The sequence below is a fragment of the Podarcis pityusensis genome, assembly GCF_964106645.2.
Source record: "Podarcis pityusensis genome assembly, chromosome: 10".
Taxonomy (NCBI): domain Eukaryota; kingdom Metazoa; phylum Chordata; class Lepidosauria; order Squamata; family Lacertidae; genus Podarcis; species Podarcis pityusensis.
In genome coordinates this window covers 50,848,390-50,865,184 of record NC_138035.1, presented here as the reverse complement: position 1 = coordinate 50,865,184, position 16,795 = coordinate 50,848,390, and the positions used below count along the sequence as shown (strand labels likewise).

Sequence of the window (16,795 nt, the reverse complement as noted above, 5' to 3'; positions counted from 1 at the left end):
AAGAGCATAGCCGCAATCTCATCGTTCCAGCCAATGCCATTTTAGGACAGGAAGTGAAGTTCTGAAGTCCTTCCACCAGCTCCCCTGGGTTCAAATTTATTGGAGCGTTTTGGAAGAAGCAAGCTACTGTAAAGAGGGAACTATTCCCCTAGCAGAACCAAAGTAAAATGCAGTGTCTTCATTTCAGGGAGTAACCAACATGGCATGCTCCATGTGTTGTTGGAGTACAGTTCCCATCATCTCTCACTATTGGCTGGGGCTGGTAGGAGTTGGAGTCCCAACATCTGGTGGGCTATTCCTGCACTGAACCTGGAACAACCTACAGCAGGAATGGGGAATCTGTGGTCCTCTAGATTTCATTGGATTCCAACGCCCTTCAGCCCCATACAGCTTGGCTATAGGTCAGGGATACCCCAGCAGCACCATTCTTGATCTACAGCAGTGATGGCAGGTTGCCATCCAAATTAGCTTACAACTCAGTCCTTTTGTTATTCCAGTAAGGAAGTGTTTAGCCATGATCACAGTAGAGCGGCATTAATATGCTGACATTACAAGAGAGCCAAACGTTTGTGATTAACAGTGATCTGCGAAAGTTCCATGGAAAGGTGAAACGCTTTCTTTTCAGCAACCTTTTAAATTTAAACAAATTGTTTCCTTTAAAACAAGCTCTCGCCTACCATTTATACTGGGAAGGAGAGACAAAAAGCCACGGAAGCAGTTTAGTGATCTGAAGGTTAAGAAAGATCAACTTAAGGCAGGGAATGTCGGTTACATAAAGCCCTAGTGAATTCAATAGAATTTACTTCCAAAACAAACTGCTAAAAATGGCTAGGAGATAAACATTTGGGGACCTCAGTAAGAAGCACAGATTATTTAACGTAGAAAGCTGGGATGGTGACCATATGTGTACTTTAACTGTTCACTTACTGGGAAGCAGTTGTTCATGGTTTGCATCAGCTGCGGCTGTTGTTCAACAGAAACAGATAGTTTTTGCTTAATCCGATTGCATTAAATCAGCTGGGAAAGGCTTGCTTCCTCAACCTAAACATATTAGTTTGTTTCAAACTACAACCATTTTATTATTTCATACCTGCTGCCTGGAGAACATCTTTACTTAGATACAAGAAACACATGAGGATACGCTTAATGGTTTGCTCATGAACCGGGCCAGAACTGAGAGTCAATCACATCACAGCAGTTTTCATAATTTAATTAGATCAGAATGATTTGGATGGTGAAAACTCTTATTTCATAGCACTTGGTGTTGCTTACAGAATCACATTTTTTAAACATGTAGTGCTTAACTTTATTGCCAAACATGATTTATGTAAAAAATAATAGTGTTATTCTCTCAGAAGACCAGAAATGTATTGTTAGAAGGCTACAAAGAATATAATTTTGGGTCCCTGTATCAAATGAGTCAGGTTTCAGTCTTGCGACAGCCAGATCTTAAACATCTAGTTGGAATAAAGGCCCATGAATCTCCGCGGAATTTGCTTCCAAATAAATGTTTAGGATCATGGTATGAAAACAGTGGAATAAAATATTGCACTGTTAGTTTGTAGAAGGACAGGGGAAGTACAATGGAGAAAAACAGGGCCCAGTCCTGCCAATTTTTATTCTAAAGCAGCAGCCCCCTAAAAAGTAGATAATGCGAGAGAAAAAAATTCAATATCTAGCTAATGATCCATTTTATGTTGTCACTAAACTGACTTCAGACCTATATATGTTACATATAGAGTAGTGTTGAACTGTAAGGCTATGATATTAATTCATATTAGAATTAACCTTATACAAGCTTCTAGTTTTAGTTTAACCCAAGTCATTACAACCACAGGCTGTGGACCTTGTAACATCTAAGGTGGCGTCTCAAGTGCAGCGAAAAATCACAGGTCACCTTATTCTCCTGGAAAAAGAGGGGTGTGGAATGCTTTCAGTTCATTTCTAAAGGCTAGGGTGGGTTCCCTACCCCACACCGTAACGCTTCTGTTCCCGGCGCTGCATTTAGTCAGTAGGTGTTTCGGCTTCTGCCGGGCCCCTGATCAGCCTTCGGATTCCCCTTTTGCCTGCGGGTCCTTTCGGCTTAGCAAAACTCTGCTTGTGTGCATGTTGCTTGGGATGAACTTCTTCATAAAGGAAGTCGGCAGTTAACTCTTCCCCATCGCCGATTTCAATCTAAGTGATTTGGAGAAGAAGCGTAAGGATAAATGCGAAGGATATGGTTCCTGCACTGCTGACAGTTTCATACGCCTTATGACTCTCATCCAAAGAAACACATGAGAGTCAGTATCAGTGTAACATCTTTGCATGGCTGAGTGTTTTATGAAGAATGGTTGCTTTTTCCAGACTATTTAAAGAAATATTATAGTATGATGAACTGGCAAGCAAGATTTGAGCTATGAGCAACCAAAGTACTTAGATTATAATCCAGTGGTACCTCGGGTTACATACGCTTCAGGTTACATACATTTCAGGTTACAGACTCTGCTAATCCAGAAATAGTGCTTCAGGTTAAGAACTTTGCTTCAGGATGAGAACAGAAATTGTGCTCTGGCGGCGCAGCAGCAGGAGGAGTCCCCATTAGCTAAAGTGGTGCTTCAGGTTAAGAACAGTTTCAGGTTAAGAACGGACCTCTGAAGCGAATTAAGTACTTAACCTGAGGTACCACTGTATTATGGTTATTATTTGATAGATAGAAGATAGGGTGCAGCAGAAGTAGAGAAACAACAACTCCATGGGAAAAGAGGTGGGAAGTCAACAAAAATGAGAGAAAATGCAAATGTGTGTTTTGACTGTATATGTTTAAAATGTTGAAATTTAATAAAATATAATCGATTTCCCCCCCCTGCATGGCTATAAAGCACCACGCACTCTGATGGCGCTGTATGAAATAGCATGCAGAACCATCTGTTGGTGGATCAGAGTTAACTAGTGGTTATTTTATATTGGTTAAACTTGGCTAACAGAATAGAAAGGATAATATTTTTTAAAAATGCAGTCCAATCCTCTGCAGGGTTAGGTACACCTAAGCATAATGAAATCAATGGACATAGGTCCACCTAGTTATCCATAGGAAAAATGGATCGCCTTGCATCATAGTGATGGCAGCTCATTGGCAGCTGAGGAGGCCCAGCCTGCTGGTGAAATGGTATGCCAAAAATGGGGGAACCCAAGATTTGGCAGGCCATCCAAATTTGCGTTCCAAACCCCTGCACTTCTGTACGTGCACAGTATTTTTGCAACAGTGCTCAGCACTGTCTGTTCCATCCATCTCTCAGGTAAAAATAAATGAGAAGAACAAGCATGCAGGGACCTACATCTGTGGGATGGTGCAGCACAAAAATTACGCAACCCCATTACCTTTCTGATGATCTGCATCCACAGTTGTCTTTCTACAATTTCTAGAAGAGGACTCTTGCAGCTAGAGTAGAGCATCCGTTCTCGTATACTGCACATATAGCCCGGCATGGAGTAGATAAAAACTGCAGAATGTTTCAAGCGGTGAGAGATTATTCCAAATATAATCCTTTAATAAGACTTGTTGCAAAGGTTGAATGATTAAGCACTTCCTTTCTAAGATTGGAAGACCATATATATATATATATATATATATATATATATATACACATACATATATATATATATATATATATACACGCACACACACACATACAGTCACACAGTGGTACCTCAGGTTACATACGCTTCAGGTTATAAACTCTGCTAACCCAGAAATAGTACCTCGGGTTGAGAATTTTGCTTCAGGATGAGAACAGAAATCGTGCTCCAGCGGTGCGGCAGCAGCAGGAGGCCCCATTAGCTAAAGTGGTGCTTCAGGTTAAGAACAGTTTCAGGTAAAGAACGGACCTCCAGAATGAATTAAGTACTTAACCTGAGGTACCACTGTGTGCATATATATATATATATATATATATAGGATAATAAGCTGGGAAAAAACCCTAAATCAATCTTGCTGCTATAAAGACCTAATCAAGTTCATACACAGAAATACTTGCATACCTATTGATTCCAAGTAGTCTCCTTCGTGGGAATGTTTGTAGAGGAAAAAATGGTACCGTGCTGAGTCCTTTGGAATTCTTTTCGGCAAGTCCTTCAGCTCCGTTGGGAGTGTACTAGCCAGTTCGATCGTTTCATTTTTCATATCAATTTGCTGTTAGCACACATAATATTGGTTGGAATTAAGATGCGTAGCAAAAGCCGTTCTGATTCAAGCAAAATACTACTAGAGCAGGAGCGGGGGAAATCTTGTTGGCCGATCGTGGCCCAAAGATTCTCTGAAGCAACCCACCTCCTCCTTCACTGAAAGAAGAAGTGGGGAATGCTTCAAATAGCGCTTTTGGAATCCACAGCTAGGCGGGATTCTACCCCTGGCTTCAGCAGATGAGAAGGGAGAGCTTTATTGCACAACTGAACTCAGCCCTAAGCAGGATTGCCCATCTTCCTCCACCCCCCAATCAGCTGATGAAAAGAGAGGCTGAACCTGCTTGCTGTGGATGTTTACAAGTGACAGCAATACAGTGGCACCTCAGGTTACACACGCTTCAGGTTACAGACTCCGCTAACCCAGAAATAGTGCTTCAGGTTAAGAACTTTGCTTCAGGATGAGAACAGAAATCATGCTCTAGCGGTGCGGCGGCAGCAGGAGGCCCCATTAGCTAAAGTGGTGCTTCAGGTTAAGAACAATTTCAGGTTAAGTACGGACCTCCGGAATGAATTAAGTGCTTAACCTGAGGTACCACTGTAGTGGGGCTTCTCTGCTGCTTTTGCTTTCAAAACGCAGGTTTTTCTCTCACCCCTGTCACACGGTGCGGAGGAGAGAAATAAAACTACATTTTGTATGCAAAAGCAGGAAAATGGAAGAGCCCAGCTTACTGCTGTCACTTGCAAACTCCAACCTTGTTTCCCCGCCCCCTCCATTTCCATGGGAGGGAGGAGAGAAGCAATTTGACAATAGGTCTCACAATGTGATTCCCAAGCGGGAATCGCACAAAGAGGAATTGTGGCAGGTGGGCAGCCCCGCCCACCTGTCAATTATGTGATGGCAAAATGACCCTCACCGGTGAAATTTGATCCTGATAAGGATCTGGCCCATTGAGGCAAACTGTTCACCACCCAGACTTGTAATAAGAAATCCGGCTTGTAATAAGATGTGGAATTTTAAGAACAGAGTCCCTTTTCTATTTCCACAAACAACAATGAGAAACCTGTACGCTCATAACGTTCAGGATTACCTTCAAAGGATGAAACTGCGTACTCACCAATTGCACATAGTTAAGCTGCTTGTTTTTCAGTTTTTCCAGTGCCTGAAGGGCTTCTTTAGCTATAGGGAATGCTACACCTTGTAGAGTCTGGTGCTTAGTGTCAACACTGACGTCAGTTTGTACCTGAAAAGAAAAACAAGAGAGCAACGCAGCTTGAAAAAGGTGACAGCTTAGAGAATCCTGTTTGTGCTCCACACAAAGTAGAGCCATGTGGAAAATTTATATGCAAAAGAGGAGGAGGATCCTCGTGGTAGAATTTCAAATCTTGAACTTTAAACTGTTCCGTACTCATCAAAACCTTTATTTCTTAATGAGGCTTTAAGAGGGTTTTCTTCACAAAAAGGAAACGGCAGCGTGCCAAATAAGGCTCACACAGGAGAGTGGAAAGTTTGTCTCTCTTTCTGTGTGAGAGTCAGACAGAAAAAAAGGGGATTTGTTTCAATGCAAATAATTTATGTGGAATAATAAGTGGATGGGCTGGTAAAAGGTAAAGGGACCCCTGACCATTAGGTCCAGTCGTGGCAGACTCTGGGGTTGCGGCGCTCATCTCGCTTTATTGGCCGAGGGAGCCGACGTACAGCTTCTGGGTCATGTGGCCAGCATGAATAAGCTGCTTCTGGCGAACCAGAGCAGTGTGCGGAAACACCATTTATCTTCCCGCTGGAGTGGTACCTATTTATCTACTTGCAATTTGACGTGCTTTTGAACTGCTAGGTTGGCAGGAGCAGGGACCGAGCAATGGGAGCTCACCCCGTCGCGGGGATTCGAACCGCCGACCTTCTGATCAGCAGGTCCTAGGCTCTGTGGTTTAACCCACAGCGCCACCCACGTCCCGGATGGGCTGGTAGACACCAGAAAAACATTTTAAAAAAACTTTTGGAGGAGAGATTCTAGAGCTACTGTAAGATCCTCATTTTGCTTTCTTCACCAACTAAACGAATGTATGCAGGATATAGTGTGGCAAATTTTAATTCCTGAAATTAGTGCTCGTGGCTACTGTTTTATAGCGGGCCTTGGAAGAAATTCTTCCCCTCAAAGCATAAACAGTCACAGATATTCAAAACCAAACCTGGGAGATGCATTATTTGTGCTGATGTTTATGCACAAGGTAATTAGGACTAGAAGCAGCCCCCACCCACCCTGGTAGGCTCTCGGAAGCTATTTCACAATTTGGCCTACAATATACTTCTGTCGTTCCTTCAGCGTTGCAGAAATGCCTGGCTCCCAAGCCTAAGTGCAATACCTCGTTAATCTTGATCTGTCGAAGTTCTTCTTCGGCTGCGGTCAGAGGGGCAGGCGAGGACTGAGTTACCAAGTACTTTCGGTAACCGTTCAGCGAAACATCCTCCTGTGAACACAAAAAACCCAGCCATTTCCCCCAAGTTTCCAAATTCTTCTCTGAAGCTTCCCAACTTGGGATCTTCTGACTATAAGAACACCTTCATGACAGTGCTATGTGGGCCTTTTGGCTCCTGTGTTAAGAATGTGGGATAAGCCTGCTGCATTAGACCAAGGACCCATTGAGTGCAACAGTTACTCCCTTACCTTTCTTGCCCTAATCTGGCCACAGTGATCCATGCGACGGTCACCTCCACGCTTGATTATTGTAACTTGCTGTATGTGGGGCTGCCCTTGAAGCTGACCCAGAAACTCCAGCGGGTGCAGAATGCCGTGACGAGACTCCTTATGGGGTCCTCGCCCCGGGACCACATTCATCCAGTGCTTTATGAGCTGTACTAGCTCCCGGTGAGGTACAGGGTCAGGTTTAAGGTGCTGGTTTTGACCTTTAAAGCCCTATGCAGCCTAGGACCCTTGTACCTATGGGACTGCCTCTCCTGGTATGCCCCGAGGAGGACCTTAAGGTCCATAAACACTTTGGAGGTCCCGAGCCGCAAGGAGGTTAGATTGGTCTCAACTAGGGCCAGGGCCTTTTCAGCACTGGCCCTGACTTGGTGGAATGCTCTGTCACAAGAGACCAGGGCCCTGTGGGATTTGACATCTTTCCGCAGGGCCTTCAAGACGGAGCTGTTCCGCCTGGCCTTCAGCTTGGACTCACTCTGACTCCTTATATGGGATTTGGTATATAAATTTTCCCTTGCCTTTTTTACTGGCCCATGTAGGACCATCATGGATAGCTGGCTCGGGTGAATATCTGATGTTTCCTCCCTTTATGGTCTTGATTTATGGGCTACTACTAAAATGAGGCTGCATTTTAAGATGTGTTTTAAGCCGTATTTTAATTAACTGGGTTTTTTTCCCTATTACGTTTTATTGGAATTTATATTCGATGTTAGCCGCCCTAAGCCCAGCCCTGGCCGGAGAGGGTGGGGTATAAATTTATTCTTATTCTTATTCTTATCATCATCCTGTTTTCACAGTGGGCAACCAGATACCCGCAGGAAGCTTAAAGGCTGGACCTGAGTGGAGCAGCATTTTGCCCACCTGTGGTTCCCAGAAACTGGCATTCCGACACATAATGCATCTGACCGTGGAGGCAGAACATAGTCATCATGGCTATTGATAACTTTGATCTCCATGAATTTATCTAATGCTCTTTTAAAGCTATCCTGTGGTGAACATAGGAGTGGCACTGTTACGGTGTAGTCCCAACACAACAGACTATTTTCCTGATGTCCATGCACGCAGCACAGACATCTGTAAGGAGGAGGCTTTGGTGCAACCAGCTGTATGTACAGCTAGAGATGCAAAGACCCCTTCCTGATGGACGTCCATGCTGCACACACCGATAGCTCAGTTGGCTAGAGCATGGTGCTGATAACGCCAAGGTTGCAGGTTCAATCCCAGTATGGGGCAGCTGCATATTCCTGCATTGCAGTGGGTTGGACTGGATGATCCTCAGGGTCCCCTCCAATGCTACAATTCTATGGTCTATGTCAGGGGGGCGCATGATGCTGAGAGCAGAGTTCTGCAGCACAGCCCTGCTTCTTAAAGGTAAAGGGAACTCTGACCATTAGGTGCAGTTGTGACTCACTCTGGGGTTGCGGCGCTCATCTCGCTTTATTGGCCGAGGGAGCCAGTGTACAGCTTCCGGGTCATGTGGCCAGCATGACTAAGCCGTTTCTGGCGAACCAGAGCAGCGCACGGAAACGCTGTTTACCTTCCCGCCAGAGTGGTACCTATTTATCGACTTGTACTTTGACGTGCTTTCGAACTGCTAGGTGGGCAGGAGCAGGGACCAAGAAATGGGAGCTCATCCCGTTGCAGGGATTCGAACCACCGACCTTCTGATGGGCAAATCCTAGGCTCTGTGGTTTAACCCACAGCGCCACCCGCGTCCCACCCTGCTTCTTACTCCCTTGTTAAACCAACAAGGGGCCTATAACGCCGGCACAGGACTTCAGTGGACTTCAGTTGCCACATAGAAATGGAAGAGAGATTGCTTCCAAGGTGTCGCTCAGAAGCAAATCCCTCTGCAGAATACGCACCTTGTTGGTTCCAAACACTTCGTCTTTAATATGTCCGCCTCCGAATTCTTTCTTCAGGGTTGCCCGGGTAGCTGCATACAACATTTTCTGACGAACCTGCCAAGAGTAGATTGAGTTTTTGCCTTGGAAGCCAGATAAGTGGATGTTTCAGGCAAAAGTGACTCCCCAAAGGCATAAAACCACTGGGCCTTGCTTTCTGCTATGACAAGCTACAGCCACAGCTCATGTAGAAGGTTTCAGATTCAATCCCTGGCATCTCCAAGTATAGCTGGGACTGCTCCGCCTGAAACCCTGGAGAACTACTGCCTGCCAGCGCACTGCAGAATCTGCTCAGCTGGCTCTGGGTACAACCCAGTGAACCTTCACCAACAAGCTCAGTTCACCATTTGTGACCGAAGTACTGGCCATCTTACTGCTCATAAAAGCTCTATGAGCACTGAACCCTGTATCACTGGAGGAACCAAACAGCAAAGGTTACCAGCTTCATTCCCTAGATGTATTTGTTGTGCTTTAAGATATCGTTCCTTCAACCACTAGCCCAATACAGCAGCCCCACATAGTGGCATAGAAGAAGTCATGGTAATAATAATAATAATAATAATAATAGTAAATTATTTATACCCCACCCATCTGGCTGGGCTTCTCCAGCCACTCTGGGCGGCTTCCAACAAAATATTAAAATACAGTAATGCATCAAACATTAAAAGCTTCCCTAAACAAGACTGCCTTCAGATCAGTAGCGTAGCGTGGGGGGTGCAGGGGGGGCCGGCCGCACCGGGCGCAACATCTGGGGGGGGGCGCGCTCGTGCTCGCAGCTCTCTGCCCCTACCTGGCTCACTCACTCTCTCTCACTTAGGGGGCGCAAATTACTTGCCTTGCCCCGGGTGCTGACAACCCACGCTACACCACTGCTTCAGATGTTTTCTAAAAGTCTGGTAGCTGTTGTTCTCTTTGACATCTGGTGGGAGGGCGTTCCACAGGGCTGGTGCCACTACCGAGAAGGCCCTCTGCCTGGTTCCCTGTAGCCTGGTGCCAGAATGTTATTCCACTGTAAGAGTTGTGGCTGCCACAATTACATTCAAGGGATTGACTGTGTTCTCCAACCTAATTGGTTGTCTCTTAGCCAGGACTTGTAAGTCTGGCTTCATTCATACAGTTAAAGTATTTCCATACTGGCCACAGCCATGTGAGAGAGCACTATGGGGCTACATGGGTGTGTAGGGGAAGGAGAGGCTCAAACACTTGCTGTGAGAGCAAATAACTGTTACAGATGTTGCCAGGCTACAACTCGCATCATCCCTAACCATTTATCATACTGGCTGGGGATGATGGGAGGTGGAAGCCAAACAATATCTGGAGGAGCACACATTGCCCAGTTCTCTATTAATATAATATAGTCGTACCTTGGAAGTTGAACAGAATCTGTTCCGCAAGTCCATTCGACTTCCAAAATGTTTGAAAACCAAATCACGGCTTCCGATTGGCTGCAGGAAGCTCCTGCAGCCAATCAGAAACCGCGGAAGCCCCGTCGGACATTTGCCTTCCAAAAATAGTTCACAAACCGGAACAGTCACTTCCAGGTTTGCGACGTTCAGGAGCCGATTTGTTCGGGAACTAGGCTGTTCACAAACCAAGGTACAGAGTTTGGTCAACATTGCTGGCTGACCTTTGATACCAGTTGGGTTTTTTAAGTTGCCCACCCCTGGATTAAAAGGAAGTCAATAGTTCGCTTAAAAACAAAACACAAAACCAGTCAATCATGGCTTGGAAGTTCAACTTGTGTTTTTAAGTCACTTGATATTTCATTCCATTACTTACAGGAGAATGGTCTGGTGACCATGCAATAAAGATCCACTCATATCCTTGGGCATTTTGAGAATCTAATCTATAAAGAATATAACATGGCTGCTTTTCTTCAAGGAGTGGGAGAACAAAGGAATCATAATCCGCTTCCCAGGATCCAACAGCTTGTCTTGCTGATCCCACAGTCAGCTGTTCTGTGAAGACAGAGTTGGTACATGGCAGGCAAAAACTGATACTGTACTTTGTTTTGAAATCTGCTGAATGTACACTAAGTCAGTGCTTAAGTACAAGAGGGTAAAGAAGTAGTACAAAGAGTAATTCACTCCATTAACAGAATGATAGGAAGCCAGAAGTTTAATCTTTTCATAAAAAATTACTCTGGAATGTTAGGTGTCTAAAGACAGAAGGCCAAGATTGTATATTTCTCTAATACATATGAATATTCATCATTTTTTAAAAAAGGGATATTTGAAATGCAATTTTGCATTTAGAAATTGAGAACGGATTGAAGAAGAAATCGAGCATTTATCCTTGGAGATATAAAACTTTTAAAAATAATTATAATAATCATAATCATGGAAACACTTTAAATTCTGAACCAGGGTTACCCATCAAAGAAACAAACTTCAGATTGACAGCTGAGGAAAACACAGGCCTATAAGGTCTCAATAATATTTTAAATTGCATTTTAACCTGTATTTTAAATTGGTTGTTTTTTTCCTATTATGTTTTTACTGTAATCTTACTGGTGTTAGCTGCCCTGAGCCCGGCTCTGGCCGGGGAGGGTGGGGTATAAATGAAATTTCTTCTTATTATTATTAATATGGCTATAGATTATTTATTATGTGGTATTGACCTGAGCAGCTCTGCAGAATTTCAGGTAGGGTTCTTTCCCAGCCTTGGACCTAGAGATATTGGTGGGGGGCTGAACCTGAGATCTTCTTCATGCAAAGCAGATGACTACCACTAAGCTACAGACCCTCCTCTTTCAGGTAAGAGGAGTAAGTGGTCCTTAATTAAGGTGGTCCTTAATTTCAGTGGATCTACTCTGAGTAGAACTTGCACTGGATACAACCCAAAGCAACCAGTATACTGGGAGATATTGGTCAATGCTGGTTTTCCTTGACTCTGATGGGAAGAACAATGAATCTTACATGAACCATTGTAAAAAAGTACTCTAAACCTGAAGTCCGATGCTCACTTACTTTGGAGTAAGCCGTACTGAACGCAGGGGGAATTGCTTCCGAGTAGACATGTGTTGGTTTACACTGTTAATTATGTTTATGATTTTATTTAATCACAAAATTAATATTAAGGTGGCGAACATTTAAGCAAATCTTATTGACAAGCAGCCCTTGGTTCAAGAAATGGTATATTCAAGATGGGAAGCGATGCTTCTTTGCAAATGAAAACCGAAGGTTAGGAAAGTAACCACTTACCATTTTCAATAACTATTTTCAAAAACCTGTATTGTCCGTTTCTGGCTCTAGCAAAGGTTTCTTGGACTTCGCCGCTAGCTGCAAAAATATAAAAGGAAAGAAGATTGACCCCATTCGCTTTGTACAAAGTGGTACAATAGAGCACAGTTGAACATTATGAAATGTTAAAGTAAGGGCATCATCTATATTACTCTTTTTTTGGCAAATGTTTGAAAGGAAATGCTCTCAGCTGTTCTATGTACCTTTACTGGCATCAGCAGAAGAGGGGGTTATCATAAATATTGACTTTTTTCTCGAGATATGTAAACCTCTTAGGAGGCGATAAATTGGTATACAAGTCAAAGAAATGTGGACTTCATTAGGTGTACATCAAGATAGTGGTTCAGGCAAGAAATTGTGCCACCTAAATTCCCTTTGGTGTTAGTAAGTTTCTTTTGCTGACATGCAACAAAGTTACATTGTTTTATATGATGTTACTCTAAGCCTGCTTTAACCTAAAGCTTTAACCACAATATCTGATGTGTTTGGACGATGTTTTTCTGGAGGATTTTTTTTAGCGTATTGGCTGTGGACACTGGTAAATCTACAATTCACAGCAGATTGGTGACAGGTGAATGCTTTCTATCAAACAGACTAATCAACAAAGGTCACAAGGGGACCTGCACAAATATGAGCAATTTTTACCGATATCCCCAGGATGGTTTTGTAACAGAGATCCCTGCAAGTAAACTAACTTTCCTGATGAAAAGCTCCATGTAATTAAAAGGTTTTATTTATTTTTAACACCAAGTGGTTTAACCAATAAAATATATTGTTCATTTTTTAAAATAAGCATCCTTTTGATCAACAAACTAAGTGGTATCTGCCTTAAAGTGTTCATCTGAACTTCAAACAATGCAACATTATACTTACAGTACAATCCTTTGCATGCTTACTCAGAAGTAAACCCCACTATCTTCAGTGCAGTTTATTCTCTAGTGTGCTGTGGATTGTGTCCAAGTAAGCAAGCACAGAATTGCAGCTGACAAACACTATCTTAACCATGTCTATTCAGAAGTAAATTCCCAGGTAAATAGGGTTAGGATTACAGTCTCAATTTCTGATGCCACAACCCATCACTTCAAATTTCCTAGGGGTTTTTAAATGTGTGTGTGTGTGTGTGTGTGTGTGTGTGTGTGTGTATAATGTGCTTTTAACTGCCCAGGTATGACAATCAATAGATGAGTCATGCATAGCAACTTAAAAACATTTTCCTACAGGAACTAACATACAAAAAGAGTCACGTGAATGTTACTGAGCTACAACCGCTGTAAATTGATCTTTTGCCTCCTTAGGCTAAGGAAAGCAAAAGCACTGAATTGTGTCAGCTCCACAAAGCCACTTTGGGCAGGGATAAGTCCTCCCCTTTTGAATGTTTTGAAGAACATTCTAGGAAGCGAAAGAATTTTTTCAGAAGACCCATTAAAAACCATGCCTAATCCTAATCACGCAGCCCAAATGACACGTCTTTATCTGATCACTGATACACAATAGCCTTTCAAAAGATGCAACTAGTCTCTTTTGCGCGTTTATACGGCAGTAATTTCCCCCGGCACTATTTAATTTTCCTATCTAAAAAAGGAGCAATTTAACTGGCAAAGCTTCTCTCCACACTGCAGCAAGACAATACACAGCAATTAATAACCAGCAGTTGCTGATTTTTTCTGCCTGTGCATCCAAACTCCATCTCACCCAGCTATGCTTTGATCTCACCACCACAACCTGGGAACTCCCTGATCCTGTTAGGTATTACGGGATTTCAAGGGGATTTGCATCAGGCTCCTCTTTGGGGGAAGTTAAGTCCCACAGTGGGTTTTCCTTCCAGTTTGACGTATGCATATACTGTACGCTGTACCAGGCTGTGATATATTCCTATACTGTATATGGTATTCTGGAGCGCAAAGCAAGCAGGAGAGAGTTGAAGAACTTTGCAGCACCGTCGCTCCTCGCTTTGCAGCACAGGCTTTTGCAACGCCAGTCGTCAAGTCTGCGGGCAGGTGCAGGTCGAAGGAGGCTAGCGGCAGCCTGCTCCGCCCCCTCCGGCTTTAACGGGAAGAGGACATCTGCTCACGTCGCCCGCGCGCCCTCGCCTCGGCGGCAACTGAGCACGTTGCACTGGGCAAAAACTCCGCTTTGCAGGATGGCTTTTGTGTGTGTGTGTGTGTGTGTGTGTGTGTGTTGACTTGTGATTTTCTAGCTCAAGAGGCCGCCTTAGATTTGGATCAAACTATCAGACTCAGTCGCCCGGACCTTGGAGTTGAGTCCGCAGCAAACAAACAATTAAAAAAAAAACAACAACTAAGGTGAATCAGGGATGCCAACTTAAATCTGATAAATTGGGTGGGCTGCGTAATGCATCACAAGACGCGGGGCATTTGAATGGCAATGCCCATCCACTTATGGGGGGGCAGCCCCTTCAAATATTTTACGGGGGGGGGGCAAAGCAACACCAGCCCCAGGAGTTGCTCCCATACGGTATCTTAAAAGAGGGAACGTGTGCATGCACAAGCCGGGGTTCAAATTTGACCGTCTGAAATCCACACCCACTGACTTGGACCCTCTTCCCCTAGTGGGTGGGTGGAGGGTGAATCACGGCTGTGGCTCAGTCTGTAGTCTCAGGGTCGCGGGTTCGAATCCCACGTTGGGTAGGATTCCCGCAGTGCTGGGGGTTGGGCTAGATGACCCTCGGGCCCTCTTGCCGCACTACAATTCTGGAGACGGTGAAAGGCATTCTGCGCGCGCTCAGAGGCTGAGCTGCCGCCGCCGCCCTTCCCCTTTCGGAACCGGCTTTAGGATGCCATGAAGTTGAGGGTGGAAAGGGAGAACCGGGTCCTTCCAAGTTACTTTTGCATTCAGACGCCGGAAGTTTGGCCCGATCTCCGTGCAGGGCAGAGAGAGAGAGAGAGAGAGAGGTGGGGAGCCATTCATTGGGAAGGATCCAGCGCCAAGGGAGGGGCGCCGGGGGAAGCCGCGGGTGCTGCTGCCCGAGAAGGGGGTCGGTACCTTGGATGCCGGTCTGGTGGGACATGACGCCGAGCAGCCGCCGCCGGGAACCGCCGCCTCTCGGGCCGGGGGCAAAGGCAGGAGGCGGCGCCGGGGAAAGAGAGCCAGCAGACCGGCCCGGGACGCGCACGTGACGCGCCGCCGCCACTCAGCGCCCAGCTCGCCTGGGCCCCGACGGAGGCTCCTTCCGGCGAAGCGGCAGCGCCGGGACTCGGGCTGGAGGCGCCGGGGAAGCGGCGGAGTCGCCGCTGCCATGTGCTCTTCCTGCGCCCCGGAGCTGCTGGAAACCGGCATCCCCCGGTCCCTGTGCAAGTTGCACCGCCAGCTGACGTATAGAAACCCACGTCGGATGTCTAGATTTTGGCGGATTTCCCTAAAAGTAGCTCGAAAACTTTAGATTTTGCATTAAAAAGCTCCACAACTTTGCCCCCCCTTCACTTTTTGAATTATGGCAACCCTAGCTCCTCCAACTTTTCTCCGATGAAAATAGGCACGTTCTTTTCCATCACCAGTTCTTTTCCATAATAATCATCACCAGTGGGGGTTTTGTTGTTTGAAAAAGGTGGAGAAACTCACCACGAAGTTTGTTTGTTGCAGACCTGTCACAGTGCCGCCATCCCCCCCCCAACTAAATGTAAAATGTGATTAATAAACTCAAGCAGACAATCACCATCATTTTATTTGTATGCCGCCTTTCCACAGTTAAAAACCATGCTCAAGGCGGCTTACAATATGACAAGGTTACAAAAATCATAAACAATAAACCACATCAAAAAAATACACAACCAAATGGAAAACAATTTCCACATAAAATCTAAAACTAAGAATACAGCATTAATATCACAGTTTAAAACGACATACGTAAAAAAAAACAGACTTTATGGAGTCTGTCAGCCCTGCCCTAGGCCAGGTAGTGAGTAGCAGGACCGGGGCCCTCAGGCGCTCGGCAGGGGAGTCCTCCTGGGTTAGGAATGACCACGACTTTATTGATTACAGATATAGGGGATTTTTTTGGCTCAAGCATTGGGTGTATATCCATTCCAGCCCCCCATGACAAAAAACTTATTATTATTTTAAAAAGAGTTCCTGCTACAACAACAACAACAACAAACAACAACAACTAATAATAATAAGAATAAATAATTTTACTCTGTCCATCTGACTGGGTTGCCTCAGCCACTCTGGACAGCTTTCAACATATATACAACATAATAAAATATTACACATTCAGAAACTGCCCTACACAGGGCTGCCTTCAGGTGTCTTCTAATGGTTGCACAGTTACTTATCTCCTTGGTTCAGGCGTAGCATAACTCCATATCCTCCAACATTTCTCTAATGAAAATGGACGTCCTAAGGAAAAGTGGGACATTCCAGGATCAAATCAGAACTGAGATGACTTCTGTAAATCCGGGATTGTCCCTGGAAAATAGGGACACTTGGAGGGTCTGCTTTTGTACAGGAGGCTAGTTTCTCCACAGCAGTGGTCCTCAAGCTTTTTTCTCTGGGCCACACTGTAAAAATAAAAATTTGCTTGCTCCACACTGAATTTTTTTATTGGTGAGAAATGCATTGGAAAACAAAAAGAAACAACTCCAAACAGTGCTTGATTTATAACATAGAACAAGATGACTTTATAATATGATCACGGGGCATCCAGAAAGTAAAACAATGCAACTACATAAGAAGTTGAATGATTCCCAAAATATAATAATAAACAAGCCTCTTACATATGTACCTTATGTACTGTATATACAAACTCAGTGAGAGTCATGAGCTTGCT

At 44.5% G+C, this 16,795-nt stretch overlaps 1 protein-coding gene across 2 annotated transcripts; it reads right to left on the bottom strand.

Annotated features, from left to right (window-relative positions):
* Positions 1-1,194: 1,194 nt before the first annotated feature.
* TWF1 (twinfilin actin binding protein 1) lies at positions 1,195-15,140 on the bottom strand. Of its 2 annotated transcripts, XM_081022406.1 has the most exons (9): positions 15,013-15,140; positions 11,971-12,048; positions 10,547-10,725; positions 8,729-8,824; positions 6,526-6,630; positions 5,280-5,405; positions 4,021-4,171; positions 3,361-3,482; positions 1,195-2,175 (listed from the first exon to the last, which is right to left on the bottom strand). In XM_081022406.1, exons 1-9 carry the CDS (start codon positions 15,035-15,037, stop codon positions 2,005-2,007), a joined length of 1,053 nt encoding a protein of 350 aa, XP_080878532.1. In that variant the 5' UTR covers positions 15,038-15,140; the 3' UTR covers positions 1,195-2,004. The 2 variants fall into 2 exon arrangements, with proteins under 2 accessions (XP_080878532.1, XP_080878533.1); XM_081022407.1 differs by lacking the exon at positions 15,013-15,140 and having other exon boundaries at positions 10,547-10,720.
* Between the last annotated feature and the right edge of the window lie 1,655 nt (positions 15,141-16,795).